Genomic DNA, 25,312 nt, shown 5'->3' on the forward strand with positions numbered 1-25,312 from the left:
TCAACGAAGACGTGGTTATGAACTATAGAGAACAAAAAAAAAAAAAAGAATCTATGATCTGTGTTTGCCCTCGAAGAAGACGTGTTTGCCACTTATATGCTCCGCATCGCAATCCTACTTGTATGAGCGTCGTATATGTTTGCCATTTTGTGTCACATACACTTTGCGTGCGCTATACCCTCTTAGTATTTAACGGTCGCTTGCGAGTGAGTACTTTGCAAATGGCGATCGTTTATATATATACGAGCACTTGTTCTGTGACTTGTATTTTAATCGCTGTAGCCTTTCGTGGAGAGAGAGACAGCGAAAATATGTTTATTGCAAGGCAGAGATTCTTTTTTTCTTTGCCGCGGTGCATATGACCGCTGACATGCTACTCTCTATAGGGACGTAAAATGAGATAAAGATTATTCCAGAGGAGAGTTAGAAAAAAAAAAAAAGTCGAATAAGAAACGTTCGTGAGTGAGCCTGATAATTACATTTACAGGTGAGAAACGTTATAACGACGTTTGCACTACTGTGGTTTGTGTCAATCACAGGCGCGCAACCTATCGTTTCTGCCGTTCCTTCATGGCGGGAAGTCATTATTTTGACGGAAACTTCGTTTACAAAAAAAAAAAAAAAAAAAATAAAGGGGGGGGGGGGGTGGTAGAGACATAGAAAGAAGACGTGCAGTTGATGCGGTGCAGTATAAAGGTGGTTTAAGAGCACTGACATCTCAACGCCAGAATATCATGCCAGATTTTTTGGAGCGCTACACAGAATTGCAATCGTCGCTTGACCGCTTGTGATTGGCTCAACGATGAACGTTTTATTGTGTGTGTACCAGTGCAAAGTGTGAGCCTCTCTCTCTCTCTCTCTCTCTCTCTCTTACACGATGTGATATTAGAGGTTTGCGCCTTATGGTGGCTACACCTTGTCTTTTGGCGAAGAAAAATATTGTCACAATATTTATTATAAAATTCGGCACATGGTTATCACAAAACCAGTCAGTCAGCAAATACCACAAAGGTCTGTAGATTTATTTATTTATTTATTTATTTATTTATTTATTTATTTATTTATTTATTTATTTATTTATTTATTTATTTATTTATTTATTTATTTATTTACACTGCAGCCCAATATAGGGCTATAGCAGGAATGAGAACATTATACATTACTACACAATAAAAACAGATGAGTCCAGGGACCCACAGAAGGTGAACATGTATACAGTTGCATATAAAAACACATGTGCTTCGTATTGTCCGAGAACACATAAAGAAGTTCAGTTACACAGACGAGTGCACATCCCTTAAGTATACCCATACATAATATACTACATAAACATATGACCCACAACTAGCATAGACTTACCGCGGGTGTTTCAGCGAATACTTTATAATTTTTTTAAAAGTTCCCTAAAGGCAGATAGCACAATTATAGTTCATGAGCTGATCTACTCGAAGAGGCGAGCATTACTTACACAAAAAATTGAAATGCATAATCGACAAATTAACAAAAATTCACTAATTAAATTTTTAAATAATTACCTTATGGCCCATATTGCAATTCACAAATTCTAGCCGTGGAGTTCGCAAGGAGGTTCCCCTTGGAACGAATTCTCAGGATGACACCAGTTTCGAGATATTCGCCAACTTTGCGGAGACATGCATTGGCGTTCCAGTTACTTTTGTGCTTCAATTCATAAAACGACGTTTTGTTTAAAAAGTAACTGGAACGCCAATGCATGTCTCCGCAAAGTTAGGGAATCAATATCTCGAAACTGGTGTCATCCTGAGAATTCGTTGCAAGTGGATCCGCCGTTCCAAGTGGATCCTCACCTCAACTTCCAACGTGAGTCACTTCGGAGCGCGTAAACGGAACACCGAGGAATAAAACTGAACCAGTTTAAGTTGGAAGCGTATTCTTACAAAACGATAACTATATTAATTTACTCGAGGGGGGAGGGACCTATGTGGGTTAAATATAACGCACACACGCCCACGCACACACATACAGAGCGAGCTGCGCTTTTTTAATGTCACTCGAGTCATTTCATGCAATACATAATGCTTGGACCTTGAAAGCTTGTCGTATGCGTTGGTTATACTTCTGCTGGAATGGAGGGAACGAATGATTTTTTTTTTCTTTTTGTTTTTGCGCACCTATATATCCCGCTTTACGGGACTACTTCCAGGAGCGGCACCGCAGGCGTGATTCGGTTCGGCTGCTCTTCGCATTCATAGCCAGAAAAGGAAAAAAAAAAAAAAAAGTTGTCCTCGAACATAGTGCCACCCTGAGTGGCAGGCAGGCGCAGACGGAGCGCGCAATGCAGTCACGCTGAGGATGGACGGTTGTCGAGGGTGAGGGATGGGGGACGCACGGGGGGGGGGGGGGGGGGCGGCGATGCACCAGCACTTTTCGCTTAGCCACATCCGACGGCGGCCAATGCCCACGCTCGCTTCCTTCCTTCGTCCTCGAGTATAGATGTGGGCGCATTGCTGGCACCCGGCTGGTCGGGACTCGACAAGACGTGACTCGCATATCCTGCCTCGGCGCACCCGCACGAGAGAGAAGTGAAACGAGCGCTGCTGGGAGCGCGTGGAGGGCACGAGGCTCAGATAGGACTACGTAGGCTTTTTCTGAGACGAAGGGGAGGGGGGGGGGGTACATTGGCTGCAAGTGGAAGAAGGATGCTGTCGGCACCTCATGCAAATTGAAACGGATACGAAGTACGTTTAAGGGGATGATATCGGGCAACCCGGAGGGAAGATAGATGAAGGGGGGGGGGGGGGGGGGACGCGGAGGAGACAGAGTTACGAAGCAAATAGTGACAGGGGCCATATATATGTATATCTCGGAAATGGGGAAAACAGAAAGAAACCAGCAGGTGTTGCTGAATAGATGTCTAGCGCAGCATTAGGCGCACCTATGGTACTCCTAATTTCATTCATGTACTGGAGCGCATTATGCAGATGAACTTATTATATATTTTTCTTATGCCATTCTGATAACCGTCCTCGATCGTTTGGTTCTACGCGTGTCAGCAATGTGCGCAGGTTTGCACTGAGAGTAAGTGTGATTGAAAGGCCCACGTGCCTGTGCTGATAGTGCCCTGCCTACGCCTCACTTATACATGTATATCTCTCCACTTGACCCGTTCCTTCGGTGTAGGGTAGCAAACCGGACATGGGTCCTGTTGACCTGCCTAGCGTTCCTCTTCCCTCTTTCTATACACTGATGTAGATGGGCTAAGAAATGGGGCTTGCTGATTTTTCGTTTGTGCAAGGAGGAGGGTTAGGTGTGTGTGGTACGTATTAGAGCTCATTAGAGGGAGAGAGAAAGGGAAAGAAAGACAAGGAGGTTGGCCAGTGTAAGTACCGGCTGGCTACCCTGTGCTGGGGAAAGGGATAAAGGGAAAGAGCTCGTTAGAACCATGTGGTATAGCCTTGCGGGACATGAAAATGTAGGAAGATTCCGACTTTGTTGTTTACGCTGCTTTACTATTAAAAGGTTTCCCAAGAATCTCGAAATATGCGTCTTATTGGTTTTGCCTGTGTGCTGTACCCGAGTCAAGGATCCGAATTTTCTACTTTGTGTTGACCACCACACTCCTCTGGCATTGGATTATCATTGTCCAGCTCGTTTCGAGGACTGTAGAAAAGGGCCAGAAAGCAGCAAGAGAAATGTGGAAAGGAGGTCAACCAGATGAAAGTCTGGATTGCTGCCCTACATGGGGGAAAGGGTTGAGGACAGAAATGAATAAATAAAATTGAGCAATGCGGGCACACATTGTATACCGTATACGATGCAAAGGAAGGAGGAGCACAGATGGTCAGGCATGTCGGCAAACTTCAATTTCAGCACTGCTTGCGCCTTGGTATAGGATCCCTTCAACGAACATGGCACATGGATACGCGCGTCATCGAAAAAGTATGGGCAGTTGCACAATGAACGCGTCACGGAAGACCGTGCTCCAGGACGCTTTCGCGACAGGAACACTTTCAAATCTGTGTGATGCTTTATTCAATCTTCGCTTTTTCGAGCCACTTGGTTGTTGGATGTTGCGCTTTAAAAACAACATTTACTCGGGCGTTGACGCAAAATAAAGCGGGCCGATCGTGGAGCCAGCTAGTTATCAAAGGCGTGCGTGCGGCAATCCTGATACCAGTGCACGACGTATGTCCTCGGAAGGGCTCTAATGCTATTTATAAAGCAAACCGATCCCGGACGCAGCGTTGTCTAATAATCGTGGCCGTGGGCCGATCCTGATTATTCTGTCGGCATTACAGTCACTCAGGTGTAGCATCAAAACCTTTTTTTTTTTTTCTCTCCCCTTACGGTATCCCCCCAAGACACCATACCGAAACGTTTCCTTTCCCGCGGGTTCATGCTATCCCGCCAAAGATCGATGCGGGCCCCGTTTCACCGTCTGTCCGTACGTCGCTCGTGAGTATGACTTAACACTCGTTAAGCACACGACCGAAGGGAGAGTCCTCGATCCTTAATACGAGGTGATCTGCACCCGGACCAAGCAATGCATCCTCCCGTTAGCTGCGAAGGACCAGCGGCTTCCGAACGCAGCGCGCTCGGAGGCGTAATGGGGGAGACCGGTAATTTATAGGCGCTCGGCGGCCGGCAACGGAGAAGCGTATCGATTTAACGGCCCCCGCGCCGCTCTAATTGCATTCTTCGCAGCGGTGGGAGCTGTCCGCTGGCGCGGATCGGCGACCCTCGGCCACTCGCTTGCCGCGTGCGGCTTTCGGCGACTCTTTCCCTGTGGACTGCGTGCGTGCGGCCGCCGGATACTTGGCTTGCGTGAGCGCGCGCTTATCTGGCTCACCGCGGGGCTGAGAACGCGGGAAGCCGCGGAGATTGCACGCGGAGGATTCGAATCGCTACTTCTGATCCCGAGGATGTTTCCAGTGAGAGCTCCATATATATAGGTACAGCGAAAGTACGCGATGCAATGTTGCGGGCACGCGCGAGCCCCCTGCTAGCAGCAGCAGCTGCTTTCTGCACCTACTTGCAACGATATATATATATATATATATATATATATAGTCCTTATCTAATAGCATATAGTCCTTATCTAATAGCACCCAAATTCAGCTGGACACCATGGTGTCCAGCTGAATTTGGGAAAGCAAGTTGATAACACTCTCAAAATGAGCCTAATTGGACAAGCAACGTACGCGGCTTGTCTGAGAATAGCCCCCAGAAAGAACATTTCATATTAAGGATTTATTGCTGAGTGTAAAATATTTTATTGCTTGTTCCCGTACCTTTGAATCTTTTTGTCAAGCGCACACAGGCCTGCGTAAATCCACAAGTTTTTCGCAATATACGTTGACGAATATGAATGTTTTCCCGCAAATAATAATAATAATAATAATAATAATAATAATAATAATAATAATAATAATAATAATAATAATAATAATAATAATAATAATAATAATAATAATAATAATAATAAAAAGAAACTTGCCTGGTCACACAGACCAGCAATAACATGGATAAACTCAAACATGATCAATGTTCATAGGAGGGTGGAGGCTTGCAGCGATCAACATCGGTCTTTCGGCTGAGGGATGTCTCTGGCTGAAGCCGACGTTTCGACATGGGAATTTGTCGTCGTCAGGACAACGACTTGACAAAGACCCCTTGTCGAAACGTCGGCTCCATCATGAGGCATATATGAGACTATTATCATCATGAGAATATATATATATATATATATATATATATATATATATACGCTACGGCGACGGCTATCAATCCGTCCACAATCCATAAATACGCAAGTTAGTGGTCGGATTGATAGCCGTCGCCGTAGCACAACTGCTAGTGGAACGCGCGCGTAATGCGGAGGTTGTGGGTTTGGCTTCCACCGGCGACATGTTACCTTTTCGGTCACTTTCATTTCCCTTTTCTTTATTATTTTCTACATTTCAATTTCAACCACAGTTAACCACAGTCCACGATGCTTTCCTTGGCTTCATTGTCTGCTGTTGGCTTTACATGGTCATGATTAACAAAAAATCAAGCCCCTATCGGTTTTCCTTCTTCTTTCGTGTATATATATAACAGATAGATAGATAGATAGATAGATAGATAGATAGATAGATAGATAGATAGATAGATAGATAGATAGATAGATAGATAGATAGATAGATAGATAGATAGATAGATAGATAGATAGATAGATAGATAGATAGATAGATAGATAGATAACGTGGCATTTACGCTATTGCAACTGAAAAATACCTGTTGTGGAAACCCTTCAGGATTTCGGCTGGTATAAAGGCGGCGTAAAACTGATATGTGTGTTCACGTCCTCATTGTCCCGTCAGTTGCTTGGCTTGTCCTGGACATGCAGAAGCAGCAGCGGCAACAAACAGTAATGTCCATTGATAGAAGGAGAGAAACTTCCGTGCTGCGGCTGCTCTTTGGCGCCAATATATACGCTTCCATCCGAAAGCGGAGCATTGTTCTCATTTTCCCCCCCGTAGGGCGCGAATTCGCGCCCGAGAACGACCCTCCTCTCTCCGAGGAGTGAATGGCGCGGCTCTTAGATTACACCATTGTGAGCGCCTGACTGCAAGTACTCGGGACAGCTATAGACATTTCCCAACGACCATTACCCAGAGGAGGATCGCAACGTTGTCCGAGCTTCGCAGATGGCAGTACAGCGTTTTCTCGCTCTTCTTTTCTTATCTCGTTTTCTTTTCTTCGAGGCCCGACGTCTTTCAGCCAATCGGATCCCTTTCGCAAATACTTGAGACTGTAAGGCTCTCTTGCGCGTGAGTGGGAGGTCATCTTATTCTCGATTATTTCTCAATGACGCAGCTCTTTACCGCCAACTATGTCGATGTCGGAAACAATTGTTCGATAAGCGAACGCCTTCAGCAGACTATTAAAAAGGGGGGAAAATAAGAGAGAGAAAAAAGTTCTGTTTAAAAATTTCACCCAAATTGAAAGCTCTGTTAGGGACGCAGAACGACTACCCGATCAAGCTAGTTCCATTGATAGCGTAATCGTGTTTTCAAAAGACAATCCCGTCACTTGCTTTTTTTTTTTTTTCTTACTCATTCTCCGAGCCAGTGTATAGTTGTCGGAACGCAGTCGGAACTAAAAGAGTCGAGTTTGTTTCTTATTTGTAAGCATAAGCAAGCAGCCAGACGTGTGGTATATAATACACACTGCCAGACGTGTGCGGATTTATAAATTACACACTGCTCCGTGAATTGCAAGATACACCCTTGGGGCGTGACGACATTAGCGTTTTCTTTTCTTTTTCTTTAATTTTATCTTGAGTTTAACCCACAAAAAAACTTTGTTTGTACAACTGCACCCAGTCTACGCCAACAGCCTCTGTTGACGTAAATCTCGCGCGAAAGGCAGGCCACAGTCACTTCGGAGAAATAACTTCCTATGGCTTATCCACGTCCCGAGTGGTGTTGATTATTAATCGATCCTTGTTGCCACGCACGCGCAACAAAATTATTAGTTGCTATTCCACCAAGACTTCCCCCAAGAGACGCAACCTTTTTTTGTAAGCTATGGTTATGCGTCGCGTTTACCAATGCCTTACGCGTTCCGCCTAGGGATGGCCGACACCGCAGCATGTGGCGATTGTGGCCACGAGGTAGAATCTGTGAAAGAGTGGCGTGTATCTATATTCAAGGCCAATATGCCCAGGAGACCCTGATCAGGAAAAGGAAATTTACGGAATAATAAAAATGTGTTGGAGCGCACATGGCAGGCATTAGCAAATCATGACCGGCAGAATAATATGAAATTGCATTCTGCCGGTAATGACATATGGGGCAGAAACGTTGAGGTTAACGAAGAAGCTCGAGACTCTTAGGGCCGCGCAACTAGCGATGGAACGAAAAATGTTACGCTAACATTATAAGAGCCAGGAAGACAGTGGGTGGACTAGAGAGCATACGAGGGAATATTACATAGCCGACATTCTAGTTGACATTAAGAGGGAGAAATGGAGATTAGCAGGGCATGTATAAGGCGTAGGGCAAATATCCGGTAGCCTATTAGAGTTACATAATTCCTGCCAAAGGGACGGAAGCGCAGACGTGGACGGCATAGAAGAAGATGGTGTGATGAAATGAGGAAATTTGCAGACATAGCTAGGATGGTGTCAGTTGGTGCGAGACAGATGTAATTGTAGGTCACTGGGAAAGGCGTTCGCCATCGAGTGGACATCGAATAGGCTAATGACGAGGTTGATGGATGATGAGTTGTGAGAACATCATCGCTTTGTTTTTATATCATGTTAACAGACTTACGCTTCGCACCGCTCTGAGGCAATTAGATGATAGGTCTGTCACATAAGATTTTGAAACCTTGGCCTTCGTGCATCTGCAATGCACAAAGCTCTGAAAGCGCTGCAGCGTTTCTTAAGAACCGTGCACGGGCCTATAGATATGACCGCTTGTGACGCACTAACCTGACGATGAACGATTAGAATAAGGGTAAACGAGGGCCCTCATTTTTCTAATCACAGCCATATGAGGCCAATATATAATGAAGCCAAGGAAAGCGCAGATAAATTATTTGTAGTTCTTAATTGAAGTGTAGCAATGATAAATTATAGGGAAAGAAAAGTGGACGAAGAAAACTACTAGCCGCGATGAACTTCGATGAACTAACGACGAACTAACGATGAACACTTCACCCTGGCTCTGCTGCGAGCTTTTCTCCTCTCCTTCAACTCGTCTTTCAGTCCCCTTTGTCCTTTCCCCATTGCAGGGTATCCAAACCGGGCTAAGCTTTGTTAACCTCCCTGCCTGATCACTTCTTTCTCTCTCTCCATCTCGCTGCATTAAAAAAAAAAATGCCGTCTATACATAAAAGAGCTGTCCAATAACGCCAGCGTAACCGCTCCGGTTTTCGCCCGCAGTATCCTCCACGCACAACCTTCCCACCTGCATCCAATCATCACAGAACCTCCTCTTTCTATGCCCACTTTCGTCGTCTCTCTTGGCCTCAACAATATTACTAAACGGTCGCAGCACAGCGTATGCGTCTCTACGACACGTGGCCTTTGAGTGCGTACTTCTTTACGAGCGGAATCTGGCCCTCAAACACGTCGAGCCACAAGTTTGCCTTTTCTCTTATTATATTTTTCTTTCGGCTCCATCCTTTACGTTTGTCGCGTTTCTCGGCTCGACGCCTCTTCCCGTCCAAAACGATTGAGCGGAACCGTGGAACGTGATTTCGCGAGCTGACAAGCACAGACGCGGTCAAAAAAGGGGCTGTGCATTATGCATACAGGTGTACGCAGAAACGACTGGGGCTCAGTGAAAGCGCCGTGTCTCCCCCACGTCAAACGCACTCATGCAAAACGATAAAAAATGAAAAGAAAAACATAAAATGAGAGGGGATGAAATGGAAATGCTCGCATGAACAATGCAAGAAATAGATTTTCCAAATCTGGTGTTATCTGACAGCCTCCTATATATTCGTATATATAGAAAGAAAGTGTACGCATGCATGAAATGTACTTGAAAAAAACCTTGTGTTTCCAGAAGCGTCCGTTATATAGCCAGCAAAGTAGTTTCGAGTTTCCTTGCATTCCTAAAAGACAGTGATTTCTATTGACGTCTGAGTGGTGTGCTTTTATTCTATATTATATTCGCGTGGTGCAGAGACCTTTGAATTACCATGGGTGGTGCTGGCTGCTTCTCCCGTAATCAAACATTACATATCAGAGTTAGGCTGGCTCGAACAAACAAATAACAACTGGCTCCGAAAGAGACGCTCATGAGGAGCAATTGCAGACCTCAATAGCAAGGATAAGCCAGCTTGTAGCTGCCGCCGACTCGGCTACAAATATGCCTGAAATATTTAAAAGAAGAAGTGAAGACGCCGCACAAATGGCACTGAGACCGTCTCGTACACGTGAAATCAAAAGTAAGTCAAAGGAAGCCCTTTCTCTTAATCCACTTTCGATCTCCGCTTGCAGAATTAACGCAGCAAGCCGTACGAACGACGTATCGTCTCTTTCTCTGTCGTGCGTCCGGGTAGCGCTGCCCACCCCTAAGAACATGTCCGCTTGCAGCCCAAGTCGCTATGCTATCAATGTCTTTCTTTAGGGCACCGACTATCAGTAGCAGATTATCTTTCTTTTCAATTCTACACCCTCGCTCGTTACCTCGCGCACCCGCCTTACCCTCTCTCCCCTTTAGAAGAACCGTACCTATATACAGTATACCGTGCTAAGGAGAGCATATGTCGCCTTGAAAAAGACAAGCCCACTTGTCGAAACATTATTGCTCCGTCTTTCAGTTTATTCTCGTGCTGCTCATCGTGTTGAATTTCAGTCTCCCGGATTCCCCATGTTTCCCCCCTTTCTTTAGTGCAGGCAATTCAATTACTTCGTCGTTCTTGTGCAGCTATTGTGTAAAACTTGTCGTTGTTAATCTGAATTACTGATATATAGAACCTGTCGGATATTGTGTTATCAGCACCATTTATATTGTTTGATGCAGGCTTACTGGACACATATTTTCAACTTCTGGTACCTGCGATTGCACAGGTACCAGAACCGTATTCCTTATCTCTCTGTACTGGAACTAAATTAAATTAAATTAAATCTCTGGTAAAGGAAGCACTGGATGAACATACGTAGTTTGCGGATAGTACAGCTGCATTATATAACAGGAACTGAGTTTTCTCTGTTTTTGCTGCTGAAACGCGCGCTATAACGCATCCCTAATAGTCTTAATCCTCCGCTAGGGAACTAAGGGAGTAGATGACCCAAATATAGTGGGCGCTACCGGTCTGGCGCGGAAAACGCGAATGGAGTACCTTGAGAGAACGCCGGTCCTGCTCATGCGCACTGCCGCAGACGCTAATGATTGGTGTGCACTGAGCTGCTTGGGTATACGCTGTACTTCTAAAACATTACGACCGGCATATACATACACGCAGCTAAGTGAAGTGACTCGGTGTACAGATAGCGCCGGCATGTGCAGACAGCTGAAGCACGGGGAGAGGGTCTACGGTGGACGCATCCGCACAGAGAGAAACGACACTGTCGGCGCGAGCTGGCCCCGCTTTTTAAATATTTACCCCCGCCAGCCGCCGCGCCGCTGGCGAGCTCCAGCTCTTAAGCTCACCCGCCTGCTCGTGTGTGGTCTCTCGCGATGAGGGGGGAGGAAATGGCGGGCGCCTGCCGAAAGGGGTTCGTGCCGGAGCACGCGGAACAAGCGAGGACCGGCAAGAGAGGAGTGGGAGGGCTCAACGGATGTTGAGGCACGTAGTACGGTGCACGCGAGTGTGCGGCATGACTCTGCGCTACGCCGCACACGAGGGGGCGGAAGAGAAAGAGGGGGGGGGGGGGGGGGGGGGGGACGCGGATGACATCCGCAATTACACACACGACACATGCACTGCGCCACCCGAGCCAGATCGGAGCGGAGCCTAACACGTACACCATTTGTACGTGTGTCATTTGGAGGGCCGTTGCGGAGACAAGAAGGGAGAGAAAGTGCGGCCTTGTCGTACGTCGTGCTTTCGCGGTTTCGCAATCTTTCGCGCTGACAGAGTGTATGAAACGCAGTCGATACGCGTGCCAGCACGGCTGCTGCTGCCGCCGCTGGCAACAAACCATGAGCTGCTCTTCTCATTACGTGTACGTGCGTGTGTGTTTCTGTGTGTGTGCGTTGCAGTCCCTTCCTCTTTCGAGGTGATGGAAACCGTACAGCGGGAACCACATGTTGTACGTGCATACCGTGCGAGGGAATGCGGAAATTTGTGCACCTCCTTCACCCCTCACCCGACGCGCACACACAGCCCCCATTTGCCGGCGCGGTTAGGATGCTCTACAACGCCCCGAAAAAAAAAAAAAAAAAAAAAGTGTAAATGATAGCATCTTTGCCCCCCCCCCCCCCCTCCCCCCAGCACTGTGGGCGAGCGCCCCTTCAAATGGTCGCCACATGTGGTTGAGGTGTGCGTGCGGAAAAAAAGAGCAAAAAATAAGAAAGTCAGAAAAAGGGAAAAAAAAAGGCAAAGAAAACGGGCGTTCGTTATACAATTTTATTTTTCCGCACTTATAAGTGGCAACGACGCGGAACGCGATATAGGAGAATGCGCCTGTCTTTGTGCTATCTTTCTTGTTTGGATGTTCTTTTGTTTTTCTTCTTATTGTTTTTTCAGGTCTCTCGTTTTCCCAGCTGCCGGTTTGCGCACCTGCTGCTTTATTTTCCCGCCGAATCGAGGGGATTCGGGGAACGCCGCAGATGTGGCAAGCGATGCATTTGTGCTGTAAAAAGAAACAGAACGAACAGATTTATCGACACGTTAAAGTGAAACAACCTTCCTGGTTTTACGGATTGATATTACAAGGCATAATAAAGTACATCAATATCGTACAGACTCCGCGGCCCCGAGTCAATGAAAAACTGAAGAGCCATATAGATTGCGACTGTGGCCTTCGCTTGGTGCCCCTTCGGTTCTGCTACACATTTTCTGTGGCTTTGATTGTTTTCGAAGGATCACGAGCCAAGTTGTCACGTATAAGAGAATGACCGAATGTTCTGCACTTGATCGTCGCGCGATGAAAAGAGTACACGCTCCTGTAAGCAGGCACATACTCCGTTTGTGTTTAATTGACGGCGACAACGATTTGTACGCCCACCCGAAATAATTACGTAGTTGATTGCATGTTGTTGCCATTGTGAACCTTGCCAACTCCTCTCTCTGGTATACGTGCCATATGTAAAAGGCGACAACAACCAGGACGATGACAATTAAAAATAAAATGAGAGAAAAAAAATCAAATGAAAGCAGGCAAACGACGGTCAGATTTGTTCCATACATTAAGAAATTGTGTAAGAATTATTACCGGATATATACGAGCATGCACAATAATGAAACAATTAATCAGTCCTCCTATTATCAATCAATGATTGATCGGTAATATAGGGTAGTTGTGCATACTACACTAACTTACAAGACATGAGAAACACAATTCCGTCTGAGATGAAAAAAGAAAGCAGGTTGTTTTACAGGGACGTGGATTTCTTTATTGTATTGTTAAAAAAAAAAAAAAAAGTGCGGGTAGGCCTCTTTAGGGCCGGCTGCTCCGAGATACCGAATACGATGACCACGCAAGAGTTTTCAAGAAAACGAAGAATAAAGGAACTCTAAACATGCACTAGACCCACAAACACAAGTCACAAGCAGACAAATAATGTCTCTACACGGAGGACATGCGAGCACCGGTAGCATGGTCCAATACCTGGGACAGTCATCCATCACGAAGGACGACGGGAATGCACGAAATTTCTTTCAAGTATACATATATAGTTTGTAAACAAACTTCTGCAAGACATTTAAACAAGACGCTTCACACACGCGCACGCACACCACACACACACACACATCTTACATGATGCCTTTCATATGTGACGCCTTATAATTTTGGTCGCGAATGCCATGCAGTGAGTGAAGCGTTGTGTTCGTGTAGAGTTGGCTGCTATGAGTGAAACCGAGTACAGTTGCCGAAAGGCAGTGATGCCAGTCCACGTCTCTTCGATATAAATTGCTTCTCCTACATGGTGAGATGCGTATACGAAAGGTTTCTTTCGTTCTTTACGGAGCGCTTTATGGAATAATGCGAACCAAAGAGAAAGAAAAACGATCTTCTTACAAGATTTGGGCGATCACAAAGAGACGGTACAAACATAAAATGTTCTTTTCAAGTCGTTAGAACAAAATCACAGGTTCCTCTTTATATTGAAACCATGAAGTTGGCACCGGAATCGGTGAAAGACAACACAGACGGTAAGTAATTCATCACGCTAACTACCTTATAATTTCTTATCTCTGCACTCAGGTGTCGCAAAGTATGTATACCTTAGTACAGAATTAAACAATTACATTTTATAGCAGAAAGGGAGCTTTTATTCTTTATTGGTACTGGAAATTTAGACCTAATTTACACAGAAAGAAAACTAAACTTAATTACCCAATGTTTTCTAACATTGGAGGAACATCAGTGAATATCCTTAGCTAAATCTAATTATAATAGTGGCATCCAAGGAAGGACTGTTTAATTGGATAGTTAACTGCGCTATAAACAGGGACAAAGGCGGACGAAAAAGACAACACGTGCGCAGACTCACAACTAACTTTTAATGTGTGAAAGATGACATATATACAGTGAGGATAACAAAACAAAATGAACAAGTCATGGTTACATGTACACTTCAATCATAGTCTCGCGCCTAGATATTGCACTTCGCAATCTGCAAGCGCCACCGACGGATCACTGATGCATCCACACGTTTTCGTAATTGCATAAGCCTCGAATATCTCCCGCGTGATGCGATCCTTATGGCGATATAAAATCTTACTTTTTTTCAGTGATCACGTGGATGCATCAGTGATCCGTCGGTGGCGCTTGCAGATTGCGAAGTGCAATATCTAGGCGCGAGACTATGATTGAAGTGTACATGTGACCATGTCTTGCCAATCAGATCATGTTGTTTTGTTATACTCACTGTATATATGCCATCTTTCACACATTAAAAGTTAGTTGTGAGTCTGCGCACGTGTTGTCTTTTTCGTCATCCTTTGTCCCTGTTTATAGCGCAGTTAAAAATCTTTCCAATATGAGCTTCAACCAACTAGCCCAACTTGGTGCACTACTCAATTGGATACCCCAAACGCCAAAATGGAACTCATTTAAAGCGTCTTGAAGAATTTGATGCGAATTATGTGTTGCCCCATCAAGAAGTAGAAAAGAAAGGATGGAAAAGAACTCGCAAATGCGAGTGCTTACATCGTGTTCTCTTTATGCGTGTGTACGCCGCTGTGCTACCTTTATGCATACATTAACAAAGAAAACATGCATCGTTGAGGTGCCTTATTCAGCATAGCAGATAGGATAGCTTTGCAATTATAGCCGGTACGGCTAGTGTCATTACAATAACATCCACGTATGCCAGACGTCGGTATTTGTAATAGTAGAAAGGGAGAAAACTAAACATTTCAGTTAGGTGTTGCTGTATAGCAGCGTGCCTGCAGTGAAAATTGATTACAATATTTTTTAATGAGTATAGTAGTAGTAGTAGTAGTAGTAGTAGTAGTAGTAGTAGTAGTAGTAGTAGTAGTAGTAGTAGTAGTTCTGTTGTTTTTGCGGTGAGTGGTTGTTTCTCGAACTAATTTAGACTATAGGAAAGAAGGAAATTGCTGTGACCGTACTGTTGCATCCTAGTTCGTCCGACTGACAACTGAAGTGTGGTCAGCAGAAGGACGGAGGTGGAAGTGAGGAGCGGGGGGTAAACGACAGGGGTACCAGAGGAGATTGTGGAATATTGGGGAAGCTATATGCAGAATAATTTCGTAACATGGCGAGGCGTGTACTAGTTCTACAAGAGGTATTTCTTTATGAAGGTACAACATTTCTCAAATATTGCATAATATTTCATATTTCCAGGTATCCACTAATCCAACTTTTAGGGCCAACACATGAAATTATTCTACAATACGTGACATGTCAGTCGAGAAATAAAACGAAACGTTTGTAGGGAGTATTTGGTGCGCAAGAAAATAATAACACACACACACACACACACACACACACACACAACACACACACACACACACACACACACACACACACACACACACACACACACACCACACACACACACACACACACACACACACACACACACACACACCACACACACACACACACACACACACACACACACACACACACACACACACACACACACACACACACACACACACACACACACACACACACACACACACACACACACACACACACACACACACACACACACACACACACACACACACACACACACACACACACACACACACACACACACACACACACACACGCACACGCACGCACGCACGCACGCACACAAAAGTGGAAAACGGAAGTTTAATCGTTGCACTTCGATATTTTTTCATGCTCAAGTACTCTTAATGTGTTCTTTGGGAAGCTACCTTATACTAGCTGTAGTGACTTTGTCACTACACGAAGGTTCCTCTTATATTGTATAGTTTTCCAGAGAGAGACGAACTAAAGATAGGCCTGGAATGGAAGAAGAGAACCAATATTATCTGCAACTTTGCTATAGAGATTTAGGATAAGGTTTCATTTGCCCGGTGTTAGGGCAATGACCATCAAAAGTGCATCACAAAGCAATGAAAGCACTGCATGACCTCGATGTAGCGGGTTCAATCCCAGAAGCGCAGCAGCCGCATTTCGATGGGGGATAAATGTTAAAACGCTCAAGTGCTTAGATTTACGTGCTCGTGAAAGATTCACAATCTGAATGTCAAACGAGACGGAATACCCAACGGGTCGCATGACCGGTGAGACAAAATGTCCAACGAGGCTGAATGTTCAAACCAGACGGAATGTCCAAGCGAGATGGAATGGCAAACTAGAATGTCCACTATTTGGACATTCCGTCTCGTTGGGCGTTCAGGCTCGTTAGGCATTAAGGCCGCGAGCGCACATTAAAGAATGCCGGGTTGTCGAAGTTAATCCTTATACAAATGCCTCATTATCAGATCGTGGCTTTAGCACTAAAACTTTAGAATTTATTTAATTAGGTAGAATATCGGTACTCGGAACCTCACGGGAGCGGATGAATATGTTCCGATTAGCAGGCGTTAAATTTGCAGACAACGATGTGCACAGGTGCATGCACCTCATGTCATACATTCTCCTAACACTTAATATATGTTCAGCATAAAGAAGTGAATGTAGCAGCTAGTTAGTCCAGTGGTTTGGGCGGGGTGGACGGTTACTGGATGGACTAGGCTTCGTCGGATTCAGTTTTTAGGAGTCGCCACGACGACGTATATGGGGGTAGGGTATAATATCGAAAGGCGCGCTGTGAGGCGTCCGAAATTTCGGTGGTCATTACTTTGGTTGTCTACGGGGCATGTGGAAGTTCTGCTAAGCAACACATGTTTGTACTACATGCTATGCATTAAAATCTATCGAATTCTTGCCCTGCTTGAGTATTTGCCACCGCTTTTAACAGCGGCGCTGTTTAAGCCATCCTTAATGTGTGCCGCCTGCCACTGCGTTGCCTAGCAACCACCTCGCGGAGCGTCGCGCACTATGTTCGGGAAAGAGAAAATGAGAGCGAGAGAGAGAAACAAATTGTAGCAGCACCAACGAGGCAACGCGCAGAGACGCTGCCGCGCTTCTCCGTTTCCCCGCATTAGCGCCGAACGCTCGCGGTGTCCGTGACTGCAGCAGGCGTCTCTGGCGGCAGCTCGGCCGAGCTCCCATCAGGCGCGCGCTACTGCGCATGCGCCATAACGTCATCCGGCGTGTCATCTGCTGCGCGCCGGCCGTACACCATAGAGAAACATACTACGTAAAGAGCGGACACTCCCGTAGGGCCTTGCGGCCCAGCTACTGCACTGCTACCAGCGCGACCAGCCGCTGGTCAGACCGTCAATTTTGTCTTCCGAGATTCGGGACGCCTGGTTTGGCTGTTTTGGTTTCGTTGTTGACAGCAGCGCTTTTCAATATGATATACCTTGCTGTTTAAGTGTTCAACTACGTTGTCTTTAGTGAAGCTCCGGTGTTGTGTTTTTGGCATAAACAGGCGTATAAACTAGCAGATCGCAATCTTTCTACTAAACAAAAACAACAAAGGTTGTCGATGTACCATGCAAAACGGAATTTGCTCATGCGAACAGCATAAAATCATGCGGTCAGAGATTTTGTTGTTGTTCTCACTTTTTTGCCGTTCTTCTGAATTACACACAACAGGATGCAGTAGTGGCACAGTACAAAATGCTTTATTTTTTCTTGTTTACAAGCGTACTACCAAGATCCTATTGGACACAACTAATTTCAGTACATATCCTTAAAATTGCAGGTAAAGAGCAGGCAGAACAACAAGAATGGTTTAGCAATGACAGCAACGCGTTATGTACAGTCCACGCTTACGAACCAGCCTCGGTGGGCGCCGAAGCATATATTGTATGCTACGCACGCAAAAATACACTCCATCAGCATCAATAAACATCTCTTTAACAATGTTGAACGCAAACAACTGCAAATTCTTAGCGCAGACAAAAGGATGCAACTTACCGCAGCAGCGAACCGGCGTGTTGAAAGCGCGGCGAGGTGGGCGTATCCAGCGGCACATGACCGGAGCAGCCGGCGCAGCGTCAACGTTTCTATGGAGACGGGACACCGCAGAGGGGACGTCATCGAGAAATATATGACGCGTCGATGCAGCCCGCTGGAGGCATGATAACCTGTCTATCTTTGAAGCGAAGTGGAAGCGCTTGTCGCTACGCCATCTGGCGGGTGGTCAGACCCTCAATGCTCGGCCGCGAAACGGCCCTTGTGGCCACTCTTTACGTAGTATATATATATGTTTCTCTATGCGTACACTGTGCATAGCTTTCGCCCCACTTCCCCTACGTGTTCTCGGACTGCAAGTGCTTCGCGAGGCGTTCCCCGATCCCACGGACCACGAGGAAATGGTTATACACTTCGTATAACTTAGCATCACTTGGCATTACTGCGTATAAATTAGCATCACTTCGTATAGCCAGGACCACCTATGAACCGATCAGCTCCGCTATGTCTTTAGCCTTGCGCCACTAGTGCAAGCTACCCCGCCATTTTTTTTTTTTTTTTAAGAGTGGCTCTGCGGATAGAAGACAGATGTCGCAAAGAATGTATTCCCGATCCTGTCTCTTTCTGGAGAAATCCTTTACAGCTTGCTTCTGTGGTTCCGTTTACTGGGAGTTGGTAAAATTTTGGTTCCAATTAAAGAAAGGTTTTTTTTTTTTTTTTCGTTGCCGAAATACAAGACCAAGCAATATGGTGACTGTTGTTCCGGTTAAGCGGCAATTCCGTTTAAGCGATTTCCGTTTACCCAGATTATACCGTAATAATTCAACAGATAATACTCAACCCGCAAATGTCACAGTCGCAGGTTCGTCTCCCTACCCCGGCGGCCGTCTTTCGATAAGAGTGAAATGCAAAAACGCTCGTGTACTTACAACGAGGTCCACGCCAAAGAGTACCAGGTGGTCGATTGTAATCCGGAGCCCTTCACTACAATCCAGGGTCTCTTACGTAGGCGCTCGTTGCTTTGTGACGATAAACTCTACGATTCAACCAATCAACTTTCCAAATGAACGAAAATGCAGTTTAGAAGGAGCACTTTACCTGTCCAATTTCAACTTGACTTGGTGTCGCTCTCAAGCGTGGTCCCCTCTAAAAGGTTAGCCCTTTAAGGCACTCCAGATTGAGAGAGTGTAACGAACGCCACGGATCGGAAACGGCTGCCACTCTCGCCGTGCCAGAGCGAGCGTAGCTTAATTTGCCTCGCGTGTTTCGCATTGGGGAGCGAAAACACAGCGTCTGTTCGTGGCGTTATTCGGTGGAAGTAATTCGGTCACGGACCGTGCGCGGTGCCCTTCGTTACGGACTAGTTGGCAGACACCCCACTCTCCCTTGCTCGCGCGTCCTTCTATGTGGTATACACCCAAGCAGCGAGGTGCTGCAGGACGCGGTAGTTACTCCCGCGACTTGCCAGTACGGCACGATGGAAATAACAATGGGGTGCGCTTTCTTTGCGCGTTTCGGCCGGCTTTTGTTGTTCCAAGAAGTTAGTTACCTGGTCTGGCAGCTAGCCCATTAGGTCAGCGTGTGCGATCGGAAGGGATGTTGTAGGCCTGCCAAGTTGGCCGTTGATTAAAGCTTCACTAAAGAAAAAAAAAGAAAAAAGAAACAGGATACACGATGATAATATAAAGAAGTTGACTCAGAATAATGCTGGCGAAAAGTCAGAGAAACGTGAGATTCTACTTGACACTCACTCACTCACTCACTCACTCACTCACTCACTCACTCACTCACTCACTCACTCACTCACTCACTCACTCACTCACTCACTCACTCACTCACTCACTCACTCACTCACTCACTCACTCACTCACTCACTCACTCACTCACTCACTCACTCACTCACTCACTCACTCACTCACTCACTCCATCGCTCGATCACCAACTTACCCACCACTCGTCACCACTCGCGCCCTCTCATACGAAGTACGAAAGCGAAGTGCAAACCCAAAAAAAAGTAGGGTGCAAACGCAAGCAAAGGTAACTAACTGCCAATGTGACCGAAAATGTACGACTTGTGTCATTAAGTCGTGATAGCTTCCTGCAACTTCTTCATTTGCATTATTCCTATACAGTCTTCTCGTTTCCTTACTCAGTCGTTGTGCTCGAAGTATCTTCTCCTTGTTTCCGCGTGTTTATTCCAGTCTTTCCCGGATCTCTTTGTTCCCGGATCCTTCTCGGTGTTTCCTTGCCAGCTTACTGGGTGCAGCTCTTCTCCTGATCCGTCGACCTCCATGGCCATGACTCATTGCCCGAGTCAGAGTGAACCTCTAATATCCATGACCTTTGCCTTCCCTCGATAATGTGCCACTCCGGGCCCGACTTGTCTTTTCTCGGTCCCATGTATTGTTCATCGTTGCGGGATCGCGATATCGTCATCGTGACAGCAACTGCTGCGAGGATAAAATGGAAATGTCTAGTTGAGAAAAGCATTGCTGGCCTTGCCGCGGTAGTGTTGTGTACTTGGTCCTTTGGCGCTACCGGTCAGCCATCTTGCCCTGGTTCTTTGGTGGTCCCCTTTTTGTTGGCACCTATTCCTCCATCCGTTGAGCGAAGGCACCTGACTTTTGAATTGTCGATAGACTGGCAGTTTCGCTGGAAAAACGGCTTCTCCGAGAGCCCTCACGCACAATGCCGTGTGATCCCTGTTGCACCAACTAATTCTCGCTCCTCCGTGTACATACCTTTCATTCAGTCCTCTAATTATGTTCCGTAGATTGTATGGGCATTGTACTCGTAATCTGCATGTAGTATATTTAGAACATTCTTCTTCTGCATTATAATAATTACAAAACCTCCCATGGCAGGTCGCTCTCTCCACGCGTCCGCTCTCTTTCTAACGCCATACCCCTTCGCCCGATTGCAGGATAGCCTACCGAAACTACCCCTGGCTAACCTCCTTGCCTTTCTATGCATCATTTCTATCTCTCTCTCTCTCTATTTCTCCCATGGCAGCATATAAAACCAAAATAATTATAATCTCTTGTCAATATACAGCGATGTGAAACTACGAATTGCAGTCAAAGACGAACGTTTTGTGCAAATTACATTGAAACTTGGCTTGAGACAGTGCCTGGGTCACTTCAGGCAAGACGAATCTCAAGTTTCAGTGTCCAGCTGGCAAATCCTCTTAGTAGTACAGGTTACTCAAGTAAGGACACCGACTTCTTATCAACATTTCTCTGCCACCTCCTTCAACAACCCAGCTTCACATCCTTAACTTTCCACAGTGCAGCTATAGGTATAGCCATGCTGATAGCAAGAAAGCATGTGTCTCCCCTTACCCCTCCACCCTCTGTCCGGCCCATGATCAGCATATTTTCTTTTTTGCATACTCACGCAAGTGGGAACGAGATACGGGTTTTCGTAAACTTCCACAATGACCCTTCACAAAGTGGACAGACGGGCTAGCACACAATGTGGCGTTATCACAAGGGTCACCGCACGGAGACGTCTTGGTTGAGGTGCTGCGGCATATTCCAAGTCTATTCCAAGTCACATCGAGCCCTTGTGAAAGCGACTTGCCGGTAGATTCACAAGGACGTCTGGAGGTCAGCAAGGCTCCGTTGCTCAGGAGAAAAAACACACACAAAAAAAACTCGGCGGTTCACTTCTTCAATGGCTTGTACGGCTCGCAGATATCGTAGACAAGGTAAACTGAGTCTTCCAAGTCGCTGCTTACACAGACGATCGATTTGTATATCTTGAAGAACTCTTTAGAGCGCCTATTTCGTTTCTGAATTCTGCAACAGGGCTAACTTATAGCTGTAAGGCCGAGCGTTGCGAATTTGCAACACTTGGAGCTAAAATGGGCCGAACCTGGTCGCCAACATGGAAAAAGAAGTCGCGTTCACACCTATTACACGCGCGTACGGACTCGAGTTGTCGACATGCGCTGCTCTCCTTTGCCACCGTGCACACCGTTCACCGTGCGCGAGGCACCCGGCGAACGAGTTTCCAAAGCTTCCCAAAAACGCGGGCGGCCCTCCCCGAAAGACAAGAGCCGGCGAAAGCGCGAGGCGTGAGGTACTTATACTCTCGGCAGGGCAGCTGGCGCAGTTCCGAAAAGAGCCACTCGATATCTCGACCAAATGGAGCGACGTACTACGCGGCGTCGGAGGAGAAACCGACGTAATCTCGATCGCCGACGGACATTTCGGGCGGCCGCGCGCGAGACGCTGGAATAGACTGGGCGCGGCGGCTCCCGTTTTCGACTCGGACAACGCGAGACACACCACGAAAAAGACAAAAATAATAATAAATAAATAAATAGAAGAAAGCAAACGGAACACGAAGCGCAGCTCCCCGGCACTGGCATACACAAGACTCCGCTCTCGTCCATCCGTCCGCGCCTTCCGCGCCTGCGTCTTATATTACCCTCTCCCTTTGTAAACTAGTTTGTCAAAGTACGCCGCGCGCTCCGGGGCTGAGCGGGCGGGCGCTTTTTGGCGCGAGACGCAGCCGCCCGCAGTTTTTCTGTCCACTTGTAGATAAAGACGCAAATTTCATTCTTCCTTTTTTTTTTTTTTTTTTTTCTCCGTCTCTCTCCTTTTGCATCTCGCCGGCGAAGCGGTTGCAGAGATCGCCCATTGTGACCGGACGGAGCGCGAATAGTTGTCGTAGTAGTGTAGTGGCTTCCCGCTTTCCGGGGCCCCGTTCGACGCTGCCTGTCGGCGCGGCGTCCGGTCTCTTAACGCGGCAATCTGCACTGCCAGAGAGAGAGAGAGAGAGAGACATAGAAAGAGAAATAAAAAGAGACGAACGTCGTCTTGGTGGGGCGGGGGCGAAAACTGTAGTGCAGTTTTCGCGGACGCCGCTCAGGAAGGACGGAACCAGTTGCGTTATCACGTTATTTCGGCAAGAGAAAGAGCAGCCTGGTGCCGCTGCTAATGCTGGTACCTTGATTGCTGCATTTCCTCGGCAATCACCTTCCCCTTCCACGGGCCGCACAGTCCGTGTCCATATCTGGAGGAAGAAAGAAAAACGAAGAAGAAGAAAGAAATAGCGAGAGGAAGTGACAGGAATTAGAGCAGAATTCAGTCCACTCTCGGGAGAAGTGGAAAAGGGGCGAGGGAGGCGCGTACGCGGCTCATTATTAAGTGCATCCAACCTTCCGGTATCCCAGCGCCCGAGCGGGTATAAAAGGCGTGCCCAGAGTACGCCCAACCATCACAACTCAGCTTCACTCCTCTCGAGTAAGCCCACTCGTCTCAGCTCCAGCCGCTCCGCAGCACCCGAAGTCGACATCATGAGGACCATGGTAAGCGAACGGCACCGTAGCCACTTCGACGGGGCTTGTGCCAACAGCTGTACGGTAACTCGGCAGGCGGCACTCTTCTGGATACAACCTCCTCTGCCTGAGCTTTCTTTCGGCTCTTTAGTGTTATATAGAGTACGAGAGATGCCTACGGACTCGTGGCGTAGATGCAAATGATCCTAATCTAACCTAAGTCAAGGGAACTGCGGCACCGTTAAACCAGGACTCAGGTCTCAAATGACATTTCTAACCGGCTTTGAAGCATCGAAGTTTGGCAGCTCATTTAACACTCTGCTTATAAGTTCCGTGCATTTCTTTGCTGCACAGCATTTTCTGACCTGACTGGTTGTCAGCAGCTTCGATCCAGACTGAAGAAAACTTGACGTGACTAAATAAATTTCGCAGGTGCATTGGACCATGCAGTCCTAGATACATTCAGATTTAACGCGGTGTTATTAGCTCTCTCAGAAATATAAGTGATTATTGATTGATTTGATGATATTGTAAACGTTGGAAACTTTCGTCCCCGAATGGAAAGCTCGAAAGACACCGAACTTGTATATTTTGCTCGAGTGAGCGTGATATCCTCGTGCAGAATAATTTTAGCCAGACGCCAATCCAGGCATTCTGACGTTGTTTAGGAAGGTAACTGAACATCCAGGGTAGCCTTCCCGTTAAAGAGTGGCGCACAGTTGACCTCCCTATTTTCGGCTTCGTTTTCCCCCCTGTGATCTTCCTTCGCTGACGAGATGGATGAGCGCGAAGAGTGAAAGGGACAATATTATTCGGCGAACATGCGTATTTCGTGAAGCAGACAACTGACACGTCACCTTTCCTCGCAGCTGATTGTCGTTGCCCTTGTCGCCCTCGTCGGCGTCTGTTTCGCTGGCGTCGTCTCCTACGGCGGCTACGGAGGTGGCGGCTATGGCGGCGGCGGCGGCTACGGTGGCGGCTACGGCAAGTCCCTGCCCGGTCCTTCCTTCCTCATCAAGAGCCTTCACCACGTGAGCAAGGTCAGCCACGGAGGACCCATCCTCGCCAACTACGACCTGGGCGTCTCGTACGGCGGAGGTTACGGCGGCGGCTACGGCGGCGGCTACGGCGGATACGGATTGGGCGGCTACGGAGGCTACGGACTCAAGGGCTAGAGCAGTGAGCAAGCAGTCAAGCTACGCATAGAGAGAAAGTGAGCATGCGCAACCGTGTGTGAGGAAATTCGAGATCAACACCCCGATTACCCTTACCCTCCCTCCTTCCCTTCATGTACAGTCGCGATAACGGGGGAAAAAAAAGAAAGAAGGGTAGCTTCGGGGCTATGTAGCGCTCGTGACATCTACCGTGAGTGCGTGGACTGGTGGTCAGTAAGCTTGAAACACAGCATGTGCAGCAATGCAAGACATCCTGGCAGATGACGTCAGTGGTGGACATCAACGGCAGAGAAACCATAGGTGAAGACAAGGCGAAGGACTTGGAAGTGCGCCTGGCAACTGTAGTAGTCACAGGAGCGAAGGCGGGTGCCGTGTCCCCAGTCCTTGCGATCGAATGTCCGCGCTTCATGCCCCGTTGCGAATCCCTTGCTGCTTTCTACAGCGTTGTATATTTTGTACAGATGCCTGTGGTCGCGCTGCAAATAAAGTAAAGAGTGAGTCGTACGTTTGACTATGTGTGATTTTTGCACCCATTCATACACCAGGCACTTTGCCTGCTGTATGCAGCAGATTGGAACGACCTGTTTACATTTCTTCTCCCTCCAAACCCTATCCGCACTACCTTTATCATATACAAGAATCTCGACAAATCAGTTAATTTGCGTCACAGACCGAATAGTTGCATAAGCGAAGGCATGGCAACGCAGGGCTCAAACGCGCTGCCCGCGA

General features: G+C 46.9%; 1 protein-coding gene across 1 annotated transcript; it reads left to right on the forward strand.

Moving 5' to 3' along the window:
• The first annotated feature begins 23,214 nt into the window (after window positions 1-23,214).
• On the forward strand, window positions 23,215-25,071 carry LOC119445052 (glycine-rich protein-like). Its single transcript, XM_037709379.2, has 2 exons — window positions 23,215-23,438; window positions 24,278-25,071. Exons 1-2 carry the CDS (start codon window positions 23,427-23,429, stop codon window positions 24,581-24,583), a joined length of 318 nt encoding a protein of 105 aa, XP_037565307.1. The 5' UTR covers window positions 23,215-23,426; the 3' UTR covers window positions 24,584-25,071.
• Window positions 25,072-25,312: the final 241 nt, after the last annotated feature.

Source organism: Dermacentor silvarum, chromosome 3 (assembly GCF_013339745.2).
Source record: "Dermacentor silvarum isolate Dsil-2018 chromosome 3, BIME_Dsil_1.4, whole genome shotgun sequence".
In the NCBI taxonomy this organism is placed as follows: domain Eukaryota; kingdom Metazoa; phylum Arthropoda; class Arachnida; order Ixodida; family Ixodidae; genus Dermacentor; species Dermacentor silvarum.